The following is a 16,551-nucleotide window of genomic DNA, read 5'->3' as shown; positions in this document are numbered from 1 at the left end:
GGTTAAAATGGAGATTCATCCCTGTACCTTCCTTCAATTTTAAGGACAGAAGGTTCCTATCCGTCCGGCGATCATGCAGAGGGTCCCATTACTCCCCCGTCAGTGAAGGCGGCTTCTGCCCCGTCTATATTCCATGTGTCAGGATGGTCAGTTGGGCAGGGTGCGCTCAACGTTGCCTCTGGGACGAGGACGAGAGACACGGGTTAACATTGCTGTGACGCCTGAAGTCAATTCTGCGAATCTCCACACGGGACAACTCCCATCGACATGATGCTCTAGCTCCATTCCCTGCTCTTCACATGCACGTCCCGGAAACTCAGAAGTCGTAGGATACGGAGTACTTCGGAGATACTTGAATGAGTGTATATCTTGAAGGGTAGATGCCTCACGCTTGTTCCATTTCATCAGGGCCTGATACCAAGGAAGACGGCGCCGTTGCCAACTTCGTGTCACCTCCGAGACAATAGCTACACGATGAACCCAGATTCCCATCATTTTTCATCGAATAATACTAGCTACATTACCGGACTACGGACCTGCGAGCCAAGCTTTCCGCATATTCAAGATACGGTTGAAGTGATGACAGTAGATGTCGTCCTTTAGCCTCTTCAACCAGCTGCTTTCTGTGGCGTCGTCCGGCATTCGGCCATTGATCCTTGCAGTACGAGCTAATTAGTTAACGTTTGATCTGGCTATCGTTGAGATTTGGCATTTTATTGTAATTCGTCCCAAAAAACCCCTCTAGAGCATCTAGTTGTAATTGAAACAAAGATAAGTTTAAACGATACCTTTCTTTGGAAAAAGAGGCGTTAGCAGAGAATTTATATCTGCCAAGACCTATATAATGTACTATATATACCAACTATCGCCTGGAATTCATTGCTCTCCGTAGTCAATCACAGCCAAAAACCCTTACTCCTGTACTCCTGGGCGAACTCCTGTATCATAAGTGACTCGTAACGCCTGGCGCGTGACACGTGCAACAGCATGTGTGACATATCGTGTCACTTTTCAAATACTGTCTCTGTTCTTGACCACCACCATTTCCTTTCTTGCCAATAATGTCAGACCTCGACGCAGATCTTTACGGCGGTGAGTGCGGTTGCTGCGCCAGACAACATTTACTGACTTCTTTGCTTTGTCTGGTGCCTCGTAGACCTTTATGGAAATGACGAAGCCGAGTTTGCTGACCCGGAGACCAACGAAAGCGAGGTAAAAACGACGGCAGAGCCTACGGAGGCGGCGACGACAACAACTCAGCCGACAGGGACGACCAGCAAGCAAGCGCAGGCGGGTAATGACTCGGCGTCGACGGCAGGGACATCAGCGCCTACAGCTCCTCAACCTTCAGCAATTCCGACTTCGGCTTCCCCAGTTCCACAGCAGATTCCGACTTACGAACAGCCCCAACCCTCGGAATATCAGTCACTTGGCGGAGATCCAGGCCAGTATCAAAATATCCCAGTCACAGAACGAAGCATTCGACCATCAGAAATGAAAGATGAAGGGTGAGAATTCCCTCCAGTTTTCCCATAATCCAGGCAACATGCACCGCAAACCGGCTCGGAGAAAGGGATGAAGAAATCGTCGCCGCTAGGCTGTCCGTAGATGAACGCGTCGCGTAGTCAGTCGATCGTCTATGATACACCATCTAGTGACATGCCCTCGAATAGCACCTAGGCTAGGCTAGCGACATTTCCGCATCTCTCTCCCAGTAGCGTCTCTCCTCGCAATTAACCCTGTTCTAGATTAACAATACTAATAATACTCTTCCCTATATGTTGCACCTCCTATGAACGCTTGCACTTGCGCCCTTGGAACCGTCACTTGTATAGGAAAATGTTCATCGGAGGACTCAATTGGGACACCACGGACGGTATATACAATTACATCTTATTTGGGATGAGCTCAGGACTGAAATGTATTCTTTCCTACTTCAGAATCTCTACGCGACTATTTTACGCAATTCGGTAAAGTTGATGCTTGCACGATCATGCGCGATGCCGCTGGGAGGTCACGGTGCTTCGCATTTCTGACATTCGAAGAACCTGCCAGTGTCAACGCAGTCATGGTCAGGGAGCACTTTTTGGACGGCAAGATAGTAAGTAGACAGATATTCGCCGTCGTTGTAAGTTTAGACATTGATTGTGTCGTATATAGATTGACCCCAAACGAGCGATCCCACGACAAGAACATCAACGTGCGACTAAGCTTTTCATTGGAGGCTTGCCAGGAAGCGTAACCTCTGAGTCAATGCGCGAATATTTCTCTCAGTACGGTAAAGTCATTGACTCTACTGTCATGCTTGACCGGGAAACCGGTCGAAGCAAGGGTTTCGGCTTCATATCTTTCGAGGACACCAACGTTCAGCCTATCCTCGGTTTCGGCAACCTACAAATTGACGGCAAGCTAGTAAGCAATACTTCGTTCCCTTGGTTTACTAGATTTGGACATTCAACGGGTATGATTAACAGATTGATGTCAAGCTCGCGCAGCCTCGCTACCAGCGCGACAACTATCAAGAAGGGCAAGGCGCTGAATACAATGCCCAAGGCGGCGGCGGTGGCGCTCGCAACTTCGGTGGGCAAGGCAACTTCAATAATGCAATGACACCCGCTGCCGGTGGAGGGGCTGCTGGAGCCGCTGGAGCCACCCCTAACGCCGGCGCATTCGATCCCCAAGCCCTTGCTGCTCTGTATACGCGCATGATGCAAATGGCTGGCGGCGGAAGCATGAATCCCGCGATGATGGGCGCAATGGGTGGTATGCGCCCAGGAATGGGCATGAACATGGGTGGTATGGGTGGTATGGGTATGGGTACCGGTATGGGCATGGGTATGGGCGCTGGTGGCATGAATATGGGTATGGGTGGAGGAGGGGGAGGTGCGGGCATGGGCCGGGGTGGTCCCGCTATGATGCAAGGTGCAGCAGCCGCTGGCGCTGGAGGTGGCAACCCCAACATCCCAAGGGGTCCAAGGGGTGGTTCGGGCGGTCCCCCAGGAGTGCCTGGTAATGCAGGCGTTGGCCCCCAGCGTGCCGGTCAAAGAGGCCAGCATAACTATCATCCATACTCCAGATAAACGAAGATAGCTACAAGTGGGACTCTTCAAACTTCATAATTTCCTATACTTATATTCGCTGTTGCCCTTCTACGCCACCACAAATGTAGTAAAGTAACTCCCGTGTACTCCGTGCTGTATACACATTATGATATACATCCCCTCTCATACAATAAAACTACTCCAGCGGAAAATGTGATTAGTTGTGTGAGCTATGGTACGTGTGACATAGAAGAACTTGCAAGGGGGATAAAATCTGTGCGTACTACTGCTCTATATGCTACATAAATTACGAACTTGATGAGACCTATGAATAATACAACGGACGGTTCAGGACGGGCCCAGGCTCTACTTGCGACTCCCGGACTTCTTTGCTCTCTTATTACTTCCACCACTTGTCTCAGACTCCTTCGTTGAGCTATCATTTCGTCTTTTCGTACCCCTCGTGGAGCGACGAGTGGGGGTTGCTTTCGGTGTTCCACCCCCATCGTCGTCGGCCTGGGCCGTAGACATGTCAATATCTTTTGAGCTTTCTGCATCGACAGAGGGCTTGCTCATGACATTGATGGACCGTTCCTTGATCTCTGGAGCAGCCGAAAGACCAACACCACCTGCACCCCTCGCCTTCTCCCCCTCTTCTAGTTCTTCTGACTCCTTGATGGCGCTCATCCCGCTAAGGCTCCCCGCCGACAAATCACGACCTTTCCTTGTCTTGCCAGTGGGCGTATAACCAACCGGCACGGTAGCAAACTTGTTATACGAAATTGAGGAGATTGCTTTGCTGCTATGTGCGGTCGCGGTCGAGACTATGGAAGCCATGCTAGTCGTCTGGCATGGGCTACGTTTCGGTGTGCGAGGTGGTGTGGTTGTTGCGGATCTCTGGGGCTCTCCTTCGCCATCGCCCAAGACCGTTTCCGCCTCACTGGTTAGGTCTGCATCCGCATCGGGGTTGATATTCTTAATAACGGCGCGGTACCCGATTTGAGCGAGGCTGTAGAAGATGTCGTCTTTGACGTAGACGCGCATAAGCACCTCGCCGAAGACGGCGGGCATGAGTGTTGAGTAGTCCCCGTGTTCGGCTTTAGCACACTCTGCTCAGACACTGATGTTAGTTTAGAATACATTTAGCGAGTATAAGTAACATACTATTTGGTTCCCTCTTCGAATAAAACCTCACGTTCTCCATGGGATTCTTCTCCTTCATGCCGTAGTGCATCGGCGAAAAGTCAACAATGATGTGCTGGGGCGCAAGCGTGGCAAGGGCGTCCATCATCTCTTGGTCACCGTGAAGCTGATCACGAGGCATCTTCTTTGCTTCTGCCACGATCCGTTCGGGCGTGACGTTGTTCGTGAAGAAACCATGGTCATGCCATGAGATTGTCTTCCATTCAGCGCACCGATAGAGGTCACGGGTGATAATCCTGTTGAATATGGCCCGCGCTGGTGCAAGTTCCTGGTAGGAAGATCAGCCAGCAGAAGTATGGTGATGGAAAGTGGCAACTTACAGGGTCTTCACTCTGCTCGATCTCAGCCCTAATATTGTCGGTAAGATGGACCATCTTCTTGGCGTCGAACACCCTGTCGGCGATCTTCATGAACGGGTCCGCAGCAAGTAGTCCATCAATGATCATGTACTCAATGGCTTTGGCTATGAAGGGCGTCGACTTAGAGATAAGTGGTATAGAGTGGATAAGCGAATGCTCACCGGTCTTGTGGTTGTATATAGTCTTGTGCAGGCGAAAGCGAGTGGCACATATCTCAAAGATCTGGTTTGCGTCCTTGATGTTGTAGCATATCTGATTTTGTATGACTCGCGCGGATCCTAGAAGGCTGATCATCGGTAGGTACGTCAATCGGTGAATACCTAGGGGAGGAAACAAGCAAGAGACCTACCGTTGTAGGGAGATGTTGCCCTGATCACCGATCATATGCGAATCGCGACGAATGTAGTCGAACCTGGATAGGTCAGGGAGTCTGGCGTGAGTGTACGGTGACTATAGTCGATGGATAACATACTTGTCTACATCGAGCCCGTTGCGTTTGTTCGCCACGATATCGAAGAGAAACGGCTTCTCATTGGGTCTACAAACCAATAATAAGTTTAACGCCCCGTGTTCCCACAAGGCTTCGAAAGTGTGAAAGACAGCGAAATCAGAACCTTACCGGCACTTCTTTGGGTCGCCAGCAATCAGCGCCTTGATGAAATCGAGATCGTCCTTCTTCACATCGATATGGTTCTCTTCGATGAGCGCGTTGAGCATCATTTCTGAACCTTGTTCATGGGTCCACGCTGTTCCGGGGCTACGGGCGTGTAATAGCTAACTTTAGAAATAGCGCGTATATATGCGCATGGGATTCGGGGACTGCACGCGAATGAGACACGTACCGAGCGACGGGGATGAACATGCCGTCCCAGACGTGACTCCACGGCCCATGTCCAAGGTCATGGCATAACCCCGCGATTTCTACGCATTCAACATCTCGGTCCGTTATGTGAAGTTCGGGCTGCTTCTCCTGCAAAATCGACGCGACTTTCCGTGCCAAATGCGAGACTCCTGGTAGCATACAGTCCATAATCAATCAAATGACTCGTTGCTTCGAAACAAAGAACTCAAGAACTCACCAATGCAATGTTCGAACCTGTTGTGACATCCACCCGGCCAAACGTAGTACGAAGTCCCGAGCTGCTTGATGGCACGGAGGCGTTGAAATTGACGTCTAAAGGGCGTCGCCGTTAGCACCGCTTACTCACAAATTGCTTCATGGACCCACGTATCAATGAACTGGCATAGTCTCTTTGAAAGGGTAACTGTCGTCGGGAAATGGCATTACTATCAGAGTTCGCTTCGAAGCGATAAAACAATGTAATGGACCCACTGTGATCGTGAATGGGGTCGCGAAGGGTGCGGACGTCGACTTTCTCTAGGCTTTCGTTAAGAGCCATGCGTTCGGGTCAAAGAATAGAGCAAGTAGAGGAGGTGATTTGAAAGTCGTGGTGGTGGTTAGTAGTTGAGTTGGAGGATGCTTGAGGTGCACTGTGCTGCAGGGCACAATGGAAGGACGGTAATTGGTGGAGTTTCTTAGGCGCTCGTCTCTAAATGGGCGCCAATGTTCCAGAGAGATCTACCAGATTCCTGCACAAGAAAAACATCGTATTTCTAGAGTTTCTACGCGACACCATACCATATATAACGCGGGTAACAGATACACTTCCCAATTCTAAGCGGGATTTATTGGGCTTATACTTCTGCTTACGGCCCTGCTTGCAGCTTTGCTGTTATTCGCACTGTCGAAGTCGATACCTTCGGCTTTGAGTTCTGCATGTCCCATCTTCTCCAATTTAGCGTCGAAATCGCGCTTGCGATATCCAGCAACGATGCGTTCGAGGAGTTCGGATGTGGAGACGCCTGGAGTGCGCCTAGTAGGGATAAATTTGCCTGGATCGATACTATTCAGCACGAGGTGAAGAGTGACAGAGGTGACTCGCCTTGACTCTTGGCAAACCCGTATACATCGTCGTATTCCCCAGAGGCGTAGGGGTCTTCATCGTGCGCAACGTAGTCGATTTGATATTTCTCGATGAATGCACCGTCAATGACCCACGGTGCCTCGGCGACAACCTCGTCTACCCATCGACAATGTCTCACTGATTCACATCTAACTCGCTCCATCAAAGAAAAGTTAAACCTAAAGCAGATAAATCTCACCGTTCGCCGTGGTTCATGACTGTGCGTGCTTTGTGTTGCCATACGAGCTCGTCCGAGTTGACTCCAACGAGGAGGTACACGCTCGGAAATGCAAACTTTGCCTGTCGAAGTTGCAGCGCATGTCTAAACGAGGCTCCTGGGCATTAGATGGGATGCCGTTTAGCCCAAAGGGTAACCTACCCAAAATGGAACAGATCATATACCCCTGAAAAGATTATCAGCGCACGTTCGCTCCATAAAATGACGTTCTCCCGCTTACCGTCAGCGTAAACACGAACGGGTCTGCCTACTGGAGGGGGATTGATTTTGTACTTTCGGAATGACTCGCCATCGATGGCCTTCTGCACGAAACTCCGGATATCCTGGACGCTGAGCGCGGCGGGATTGATCGTGTTCTGCGTGGGTGCTGGGACAGGGGGCTCTTCCGTGACAAGGAGTGGAGCCGCGAGGGGATTTATGGGGTGGTTGGAGGGGCCGTTCTCGTTCAGTGGAGTGGTGGTCGAAGAGGAAATGTGGACGCTATTCAACGTAGAAACAGAGGACGAACTGTGATGGTGCGCCGACGCCCTGTGAGGCTCGCGTACTGCAGTGGTGCTAGACTCGATATCTCCATCGTAGGTCGGCGAATCGACACCGTCAGAGTGATCTGACATGACAATGGAGGCTAGCTGATGTTTGGCGCGATTGAACGGAGGCGAAGAGGTTGGAGGCTTAGAGGCAGGGCTTCTGGGAAGGCTGTTGTAGCTGTTCGCGGAGGGTTTTGATATGGGAACCGAAACTGCAGATGCCCCGTCGTCAGTTAAAGGGTCGTTATCTTCTTCGGATCTGGTGTCCCGCAAGAAAAGTGATGCTTGCTCTCAGAACCTCATGGAAAACAGAAGAGCGTGAAGCCGCAAAACTCACGCATCGTACGCCGGCGAGTCCACCAAGGACGGGTGTTTTCCAAAGGACCGTTTGCTGTGCAGCTGCTTCTTGTGGTGGGATGGCGAAATGTCACTGATGTTCATGATGATGATGGATGGAAGACCCTGTTACAGTCTGGGGCAGAGTTCGAGTGCTGGAGACGCCGATGGACTTGGGAATCAACCGCACCAAACAACGCGTGATCGACTACTTCTGGACTTCATTAACAAACCAAGTTCCGAAGGTACTGTTCCTGCCCTGGTGCTGGTTGCGACACTCGTCCATGGAGCGACCGCTGTTCGGGCGGCTCATCGGTCTTTCCACCTCGCCCCACCGCCTAGCGAGGTCTTCAGGTGCATCGGTGCCCCTGGGACATGGTCACATTGCGTTTGACCCGGTGACATACCTCGGCATCATCTTCGGAGCGCACGTAGCCATCCTCATGGTTCCCCCGGTCGTGTGAGGTGTTCAAGGACCCCGGGGCAGGATCGAGGCCGGCGAGGATATTTCTCTTCGGTCTGTGGTATTTTTTGTCCGCCCGGGATAAATGTCTGATTTTCGCTTCCCTTCGTGATTGTGTGGTTCGGGCTCGCTATGCAAGGGGGCGAAAGCTAATGAGCTGAGGGACCTGCACGCAATGCAACGATATTGCGCGACCATTTCTATGGTTTCGCAAGTTCAGACGCAGGCCCGCCATGGCGAATTACATCTGTACTGTTAACGAGACACCGGTGCGGCCTCCGTATTATGCAGCGAGACTGCGCGGTATTCCGAGCATAGTGTGCACTCTCTGAGATGGAAGTATCCATACATCAATGACAGGCGGGTCAGGCCTATTGTTCCAAGCGGACAGCAACTATGGCTTCGGGAAGCCCTAACAATGAAAATCAACCGTGCTTAAGGGTGACGATGCGTCCATTGAGTCGCACAGCGCGAGAATCCATGCTTCAGGCATAAACTAGCAGAACTCACGATCTTTGAGGTCGAGTCAACGACGGTACATTCTTGAGCGTCTTCCAATTGTGAGTGTATACTTGGCTTATACTCTCGCGAACACACAGATGGTACCACGAACATGGCTAGCGTGTGTACAGCTTGAACAGTCTCAAACACCGGCTTCATGCCTCGACGTCTGACTGGGTCGCATCAATTGCTCATAAGGTGAGTACTCACCTCAAGCCGGGCGGCCCGAAGGCCGTCAACTTCGTCTGAAACGGAACCAGTTCTCCGTACCATATTCCGGGGTCTTGGTGTAAAGGGATGCTCATGTGCCCTTCTCTGTCAGGCAGAGCATGGTGGTGCGCGGCGAGGAACTCAATGAAAGCCTTCCGCACTTGCCTGCGTCATTCGCACACCCCAACGGCGTGTTCATTCGGCAATGCACAATTCCCAAAGACTATACATTATAACCTCACCTTACAAGACTACCGGCAATTGATGACCGTTACATGGTTAAGCAAATCGTAGATAGCAGCAGCGTAGACTCTAGAGCAGGAAGGCATAATATGTATTCACAACAAAACAGCAATAGAAATACACGGACGAAGTGGCGCGTAGTGGAAAGGCATCGCAGCGGATTATTGGAGCGTGGCGAATTACTTCCCTGCTACGCTGATGGCTGGCTACCCGTTAGTATATGATCACGCGGAGAATACGAAGAGGCGCACTATTCTGAGCGGGTAAGACCGTGGTCGGGGTATGAGTCGAAGTGCTATTGTGATCAACTGCAAACTGCAGCGAGTTCATGATGGGTGGTTCCTGGCCACTCGAGCCTTCATCAGAATCATCATCCTCTTCCTCTTCCGGCTGATGGCGATTCGCGCCGTTGGGGATATTGCTCGCTGGACTGCTGGCTGCGGGTGGATGGCCTGATGCCTGTCCGGGTGGACTCGACCCATTGACAGTTTGCTGGGAACCCATTTGATAGGGCAGTTCATGGACCGGTATGAGTGTTGGTCCATTGATGCGTCCAGGTGGCCTACCCTCGACGCGCCTGACGAATTCGCCCCAGCACGCACGCTCGTCCTCGCCCATCGCCTCGAACTCATCGCGGAGGGATTGCGGGGCTTTGCGCCACACACCACGATGCCTGCACACCGTGCTCTTGACGTACCGGCTCCCGAAGACGCGTTCGAACGCCATGCGCTGGGTCATCGCTGCCCCACCGTTGGGGGTTTGGTGAACCAAGGCCTCCATGGCTTGGAACCCGCTCGAAAGCTCCGAGACGGTGTAGTCGTTGGGCCAGCGCTTCAGAGGGGGATGAGGGTGCAGGTGGGTGAACCAGATACGAAGCCGTAATTTGGTAGGTGGACTAGGAGTGACTCCTGAAGTACCCACGGTCAGAAAAGAATAGTGAGTGTGGGAGTAAGATTGTGAGTGTGGGAGATAAAAATCAGGGCTCGCAGCAAATGATGGAGTGTATAAAAATAAACGCGAAAAAAGTCGCAAGTTCTACTACAATCTCCCTCCACTCCCTCCTCCGAACAGGGGGGCTGACTAACAGACCCCCCTGCCCGGGGAGGTGCAGGACTACTCTACCGACTACCACTATGTACGCAGCGGAGGACTTACCCCAACAACATAACAACGGCAACCAACTTGTGACTCACAACGTGTGAGCGGAAAGAGGAAGACAGAGGGCAGACATCAAGGTGGTGGTGGTGGTAGAGAAAAAAGAGGTGGCAGTACGTACACTCGGCACCTCCCTGTTCCAAACCCTTTCCCCGATCACTTGGCTACTGTTGCATACTGCTACGTAATTACAGAAATGGCGCTCATTATTGGTGCCTGATGCGTGACATGTCACAAACAAGCTTGAACAAATAGGTTTCACATGCAACAACCTCCAGTTTATTATGCAACACACTGTAATCATAACAGAAGGGGCCAATCACAAGAAGCTCGTGAAAACATTTGCTGATTCTGTGTGGGGAATGTGATAACAGCCATATGGGCACTGCTGGGGAGAGCTAAAGAGGTTGTGTTCTTTCTGCATGGCAGTGCGCTGATGTGTTGTGGGTAACGGAGGGAGGACAGGCAATTCACAAGGGCATCAGGTCAAAAACTTGACAATTTGGCATCAAATTTACGAGATGGTAACCACCAGTCTTAAATGAGAATTGTAGCAACAGCCGATAGAAAGGGCCGGTCGTGGGAAGCCTGCAAAAATATTTTTGAATTTTCAATGAATTCTGACGTGCTGTTTGTGTTCACAACTTCTCTACGCTGCTGTGGGGCCTGAAACAGCTTGGAGGGAACAGGAGAGTGGCCGCTGATTTTGTAACCAATTCAGTGGTTGATGCGAGGGCGCTGGGCCAAAGTTTGAGAAAGTAAGGTCAAACTGGACGCTCCGCGGAAGGTCATACATAGATTTTGGAGCATTCTGACATGTTTGCGACGACCAGGACGGGGAAGCACACCAAACCTGCTCAAGCGAGGGGATTCGTAAGTCCCGCAATTCCTCTGTCTGTAGAGTAACTTACCAGTAGAGGCATTGCGTAAAACAGTCTTGTAGCATGGTGAGCTTACTGGAATAGATTCTGCGTGGAAACAGCGCGGGAATTAGAACAGACACAAAGAATGGGGAAAAAGATGTGGTGACAGTGCAAATCAGATCCTTCCAGGTGTCAAAATGGAGTCTCTTGGCCGTTTGCCGCTTACGGAGGAGGGTTCCATGGTGCGAGAGGGCACAAATTGTAGGCGGCTGACGTGGTGAGAGAAAGGGTGGGTAAGCGCTTGAACACCGATCAATGTTCCTAATGCGGCAAAATGTCGCTTACTTCCCGATTAGGCTGTAATCCTCCTCCCCTCTCTCTGCTTGTTTGCGCTTTGAATCGTGATTGACAGAACCTGCAGTGGTGTACTAGAGGCAAAAGTATGATCTCACCCCAAATTTGGTTCTCCTCTGCTCTGTATAGGTTGAGTAATTGAGTCACATTCTGCAGAGTCTTGCACTTATCCCCTCCTCCCCTTCTGGACGATGCAGATGCCTGGAATGCGATTTACGGCCATTCAGGCCTATGAGTCTACACTATCATGCGCTTAGTACGACTGGCTCCACATACAACTCAGGTCCCAATCAATGTTGTAACCCCAAAACTTGCAATCTCTATATGCTCTTTTACAGCATAGCAGGAGGAATATGATGGTATGACAACTTGGTACAGCTGGAGGTGGCACCTAGTGGCCAGTAAGGTAAGTCGCTCTTGCTCCCCAAGATGCAGAGTGCAAGGAACAAGCCCTGATCTCGCAAACCAATCATTCTCTCCTCGTCGTACTCTTCTCCCTGAAGCTCGTTTAAAAAACTTAGGTACCCGTTCGCTAGTGCGAGCGCCCATATCCTTGGGCGCCTTACTACCTCCGGACATCGCAACCATCATGATGGAATTTTCGAGCGATTTATTTCGAGCCCTAGAACGCGGAAACGAACGAAAACACTGTTTACGCTATGACCAGGTCTTTTTCTATATAACGGGGGTGTCATTTACTGAATTTCTCCACTATCAACAGGATTTCTCGTCTTCTCTCCCCTCTCTCACTCTCCTCGAGCTCAAATGAGCGATATCGACGATCTCCCCCATCTCCTGTCAACCCCTTTTTGCCTTGGCCGCCAATTCGACGGTTCGCTACCTCGGCCATCCGACATCATACTGCTTAATTGTAAGCTTTCGTTGTGTCACGCTGAATTTCTCTCAGTCTCTCTAATAGTGAAGCTATCCATCAGTAAGTAACGCAAATGAGCTTTCAACACTGATGCAAGTGACTTCAGAGTCTAATAGATCTCATTGATTCTGACTGTGATTAATCTTAGACCTCGATGAAGCGGTGAGAATAGAATTCTACAGAGTAACTCAATAAACCAGATCTCGTTTCCGCATGGCCCTTGGATCTTGGATTTCGAGGCGACGCTACGAGGGGCGGGATTCTCCAGGTAAGCGTGCATCTTACTCAAACATCGAAGCAACGGAACTGACTCTCATCGCACCAAGCCGCCAAGACATCGAATGCTCACCGACATTCGGCACCCCCAAGATATTCCCTTCGTCTTCCGCATGTCTCCCAGAACGTTGCCAGTCAATCAAATGGCGGCACTTCCATAAATTTCAGATTGCAGCTGATGTGCGCAGTCGTGGTAAACGATGCTGTGTACAGTGAGCCCACGCTGACTGTCGCCCTGCTTAGATTTCGTCGCCGAATGTTCCCGAACGGTGTACCCAACGACAACTATCACGAAAAAGCAAAAACTATCACGAAAAAGCAAAGAAGCAAACATACATTGCAGCATCCCTCGCCTCCATCACCCCGACGCCGTCAAGAGTCAGACACTGCCCGACATCTGGCACCCCCACAACATTTCGCCCGTCCGTCCACTGGTAGAGCGACGCACACACGGATATAACCGACGATGCCGCTGCAGTATTCGCTCAAAGACGGCCGTCGCCGTGCACGACCACCACGACAAAGACATCTCTCTCTCTCTCATGTAAGCAGTGTAATCTCTAACTCTGACAGCTCATGTACTCATTATTTTCTTCCATAGACAAACAGGGTTTCGCTCCAAAGTAGAATTTTGGACGTCGGTGTAAGGGGACACTCCTATTTTCTCTCCTTTCCTTCATCCCATGGACTCTTACCTACATTTCCTTTGTTCCCCTTTGTTCCTTTTCGCTTCCTTTCCTTTCCACTTCCTTTCCGCCCACTCCTTTCGCATCCGAGCCACGTCCGGTGACTCCGGAGTCTTCCCGCGCCTCGGACTCGCCTCGGACTCGCTTCGGACACCTCGGACTCGCTCGGACGCTTCGGACTCGCTCGGACTCGTAGATACACTCCGGGGCTCGTCCGGGCTACCTCTATCCTCCTTTCCCACTTCATTACTCCTTGTCCCCACTTCCCCAGGTCGCTGGCACGACTCCTGTACATTCCCCTTCCACTTCATTATCACATGCCCCCTCGTACCTTGTGATATTCGTTCGTACCTGTGGCTGGTGTACTGTACAGTTACCCTTCATTCCTCCCACGCTACTACAGTATATACTTCGCTTCCTAGCATGGAGAATCCCCATCCTGTTCTCTTTGGATTCTCCCTCTGCTAGGTGAGCAGCTCTCTCATGTATTGTAGTTAGTCTTATTCATCTCTTTGGATTCTCCCTCTGCTAGGCCTGCGCTGTCGGTCATCTTGAGGTTGCCCTTACAGCAGAACAGGATCTCCCATCCTGGCACCAGAGCCCTACGGAAAACGTCCTGCGCCACTCCGGACTCGTTCTCGACGTCTCTCCGGTTTTGCGGACATTCCGGACGCTCTCCTGCTACTCCCACCCACCTCTGAGGACCCAAGGAACTCCATCCCTCGCTCCCCTGACGACTCCGAAATGCCGGGCGCCTCCAGCCAGATCCCGCCATCCGAGCCAGTCGCTTCAGGACCGGACTCCGAGACTTTGCAGACCTTGTGGGCTCAGACGTACGAACACCAAACCCAAATCAGCTCCATCCAGGATACACTCGCCCGAATTGAAGGACTCCTCCTAACACCCCGTCCGACTACTCCAAAAACGACTCCGGACTCCGAGCTGAGGGGCACTGAAGCCTCCCAGCACGCCCCGAGTCGATCCGAAATCACCCCGCGTTCCCGTTTGAAGCCCGCCTCTCCCCCGATCTTTGACGGAAACCGCAAGGATGGTCGCGCGTTCTACAACGCGTGCTCCATCTACTTCCAGCTCTGTCCGGACCACTTCCCGACCGAGCAGGCCAAAATCCTCTGGTGTCTCTCCTTCTTCCAGAAGGATCGCGCCAAGGAGTACGCGGACATGGTGCTCCGGAGTCCGAAGGATCCGTACTTCGAATCCTGGGCCGCCTTCGCGACCGAATTCCGGACTCGCTTCCTTCCGGATCGGGAACGCGAAGCCGCCATGCTCAAGCTGGAGTCTACCCGGTACCACCAAGGGCGTCGGACTTTCCAGGAGTACCTCGACGAGTTCCGAGACCTTGTAGACCAGTCCGGATACTCCGAGGGCTCCAACATCACGATGAAGTTCCGTCGCGGACTGGACTCCATCATCCAGAGCCGTGTTGCCGAGTCCGCAGACTGTCCGGACGAGGATGACTTCGAAGGATGGTACAAGGCAGCGCAGCGGGTTGCTGACAACCGTGCTGCCAACCAGTCCTTCCACTTTGGCGTGCACTCCGGAAACTCCGGACACTCCGGATCCCTCGTCCGACCAGCAGCCAGCTCCGGAGTCACTCGGACTCCTGCGGGTGTACTCCCCGCGCCTCGGACTCAGCTCCCGCCTCTGCAACCCCGTTTCCAACCTCCGCCTCCTCCAAAGGCTCTCTCACCCGGTGTCCCAATGGATGTCGACCACACCCGCTCCCGACCCGCCACCTCGCAGCTCTGCTACCGATGCGGCAAACCCGGCCACATGTCCCGCGAGTGCCCACTTCGGTACGACGTCCGGTTCATGACCACCGAGGAGCGGATGTCCGCCATCGAAGATCTCCTGACCGCGGCCGATGTTGTAGAAAGTGTGGGGACCTCGGAAGGAATAGACGATGAGGGAACGGCCCCGGTTGAGGAATCGGACACGGCGGATTTTGTCCGGACCAACGAGTGATCAGTGCGACCTCGTTGGTAAATAACCGATTTGCTTGTCTTAGCGTAGACGAAATAGACGATTCCAATCACTCCGATGATTCGTCCGACGTTAAGCAAGCAACTCCGGTTACAATCCGCACACTCCGAAGGTTTCGCCCGCAGTGGGAACGGCGGCTACCTAGTAGCTATAAGATCTCTGCGCTGCCCGGCAAGCTTTCGCTAGATATACCCGTTGAAGTGCAGAGCACGGATACACAACACAGATGCACCCTGCAGGCCCTGGTGGACTGCGGAGCCACCGGAGTCTTCATGCATCCACGCTTTGCTGATGCCCATGGTTTCACCCGACGCAAGCTGTCCGCCCTGATCCCGGTCTTCAATGTCGACGGATCACCAAATGAGAACGGATCTATCTCCGAAGTCGTGGACCTTGTACTCCGGTTCAAGGATCACACGGAACGGATGCTTTTTGCAGTCACTAACATCGGACGGCAGGACATCATCCTCGGATACACCTGGCTTCGGAAGCACAACCCCGAGATTGACTGGCAGACAAAGGAGGTGACCATGAGCCGCTGTCCGTCCGGATGCGACACCTGTCGGAAGGAGTTCCGCCATGACAAGCTGACCCGACGCAAGGAGTCCGTGCGACTCCGGGAGTGTCGTACGGGTCCGATGCCAAGGGTTGAGGAACTGCACTCGGACGATCTCCCAGAGCTTCAGGACTGCGAGGATGATGATGAGGATGACAATATCACAACTCCGGACGACTCCGGACTTGAGAGGGGTGACCGTATCTTCGTGGCTATTCCTCCTCCGACTCCGGAGTACCTTCGGAGTCTTCGGGAAGAACACGTCCGGGCTTCGGAGACAGTCTCGCAGCGCCTCGCATTGGCTTTCCAGCGCAACAAACCCCATGATCCTCGGAACAGCGCAGTCCCGGACTTCCTCCAGGAATTCGAGGACGTCTTCGCAAAGGAATCCTTTGATGAACTGCCCATGCCGCGTCCGTGGGACCATGCCATTGAGCTACTGGACGGAGCGGAACCGACCTCTACCAAGTGCTACCCACTGTCCCCGGCGGAGCAGAAACAGCTGGACGAATTCCTGGAAGAAAATCTCCGGACTGGTCGGATCCGCCCCAGCAAGTCGCCCATGGCTGCCCCGGTGTTCTTTGTTAAGAAGAAGGACGGATCGCTCCGCTTGGTCCAGGACTACCGGAAGCTCAACAACATGACGGTCAAGAATCGGTACCCACTTCCGCTCATCTCGGACTTGGTGGACAAACTCCGGA

The 16,551-nt window shown here is 52.3% G+C and overlaps 5 protein-coding genes across 5 annotated transcripts; 2 read left to right on the top strand and 3 right to left on the bottom strand.

The window, feature by feature from the left end:
- Positions 1-1,061: 1,061 nt before the first annotated feature.
- Positions 1,062-3,080, top strand: PC9H_005602 (uncharacterized protein; the record flags this gene model as incomplete). The annotated part of the gene is made up of 6 exons (XM_036775166.1): positions 1,062-1,092; positions 1,157-1,508; positions 1,836-1,876; positions 1,941-2,101; positions 2,161-2,412; positions 2,475-3,080. 6 exons carry the CDS (start codon positions 1,062-1,064, stop codon positions 3,078-3,080), a joined length of 1,443 nt encoding a protein of 480 aa, XP_036633668.1.
- A 327-nt stretch (positions 3,081-3,407) lies between these two features.
- On the bottom strand, positions 3,408-6,003 carry PC9H_005601 (uncharacterized protein; the record flags this gene model as incomplete). The annotated part of the gene is made up of 11 exons (XM_036775165.1): positions 3,408-4,153; positions 4,206-4,512; positions 4,565-4,707; positions 4,765-4,889; positions 4,953-5,015; positions 5,076-5,141; positions 5,223-5,360; positions 5,446-5,614; positions 5,683-5,777; positions 5,832-5,868; positions 5,937-6,003. 11 exons carry the CDS (start codon positions 6,001-6,003, stop codon positions 3,408-3,410), a joined length of 1,956 nt encoding a protein of 651 aa, XP_036633667.1.
- Positions 6,004-6,278: 275 nt separating this feature from the next.
- On the bottom strand, positions 6,279-7,773 carry PC9H_005600 (uncharacterized protein; the record flags this gene model as incomplete). Its single annotated transcript, XM_036775164.1, has 6 exons — positions 6,279-6,496; positions 6,547-6,716; positions 6,767-6,889; positions 6,947-6,971; positions 7,026-7,591; positions 7,670-7,773. The coding sequence occupies 6 exons, from the start codon at positions 7,771-7,773 to the stop codon at positions 6,279-6,281; spliced, it is 1,206 nt and encodes a 401-aa protein (XP_036633666.1).
- Positions 7,774-9,298: 1,525 nt separating this feature from the next.
- PC9H_005599 (uncharacterized protein) lies at positions 9,299-9,865 on the bottom strand (the record flags this gene model as incomplete). Its single annotated transcript, XM_036775163.1, has 1 exon — positions 9,299-9,865. The coding sequence occupies one exon, from the start codon at positions 9,863-9,865 to the stop codon at positions 9,299-9,301; it is 567 nt and encodes a 188-aa protein (XP_036633665.1).
- Positions 9,866-12,544: 2,679 nt separating this feature from the next.
- Positions 12,545-13,234, top strand: PC9H_005598 (uncharacterized protein; the record flags this gene model as incomplete). Its single annotated transcript, XM_036775162.1, has 5 exons — positions 12,545-12,599; positions 12,658-12,787; positions 12,851-13,029; positions 13,086-13,151; positions 13,209-13,234. 5 exons carry the CDS (start codon positions 12,545-12,547, stop codon positions 13,232-13,234), a joined length of 456 nt encoding a protein of 151 aa, XP_036633664.1.
- Between the last annotated feature and the right edge of the window lie 3,317 nt (positions 13,235-16,551).

Source organism: Pleurotus ostreatus (assembly GCF_014466165.1).
Source record: "Pleurotus ostreatus strain PC9 chromosome Unknown scaffold_3, whole genome shotgun sequence".
NCBI classification, from domain to species: Eukaryota; Fungi; Basidiomycota; class Agaricomycetes; order Agaricales; family Pleurotaceae; genus Pleurotus; species Pleurotus ostreatus.
Note: the sequence above shows the minus strand (reverse complement) of the source record. Positions and strands in the feature narration are given on the sequence as shown.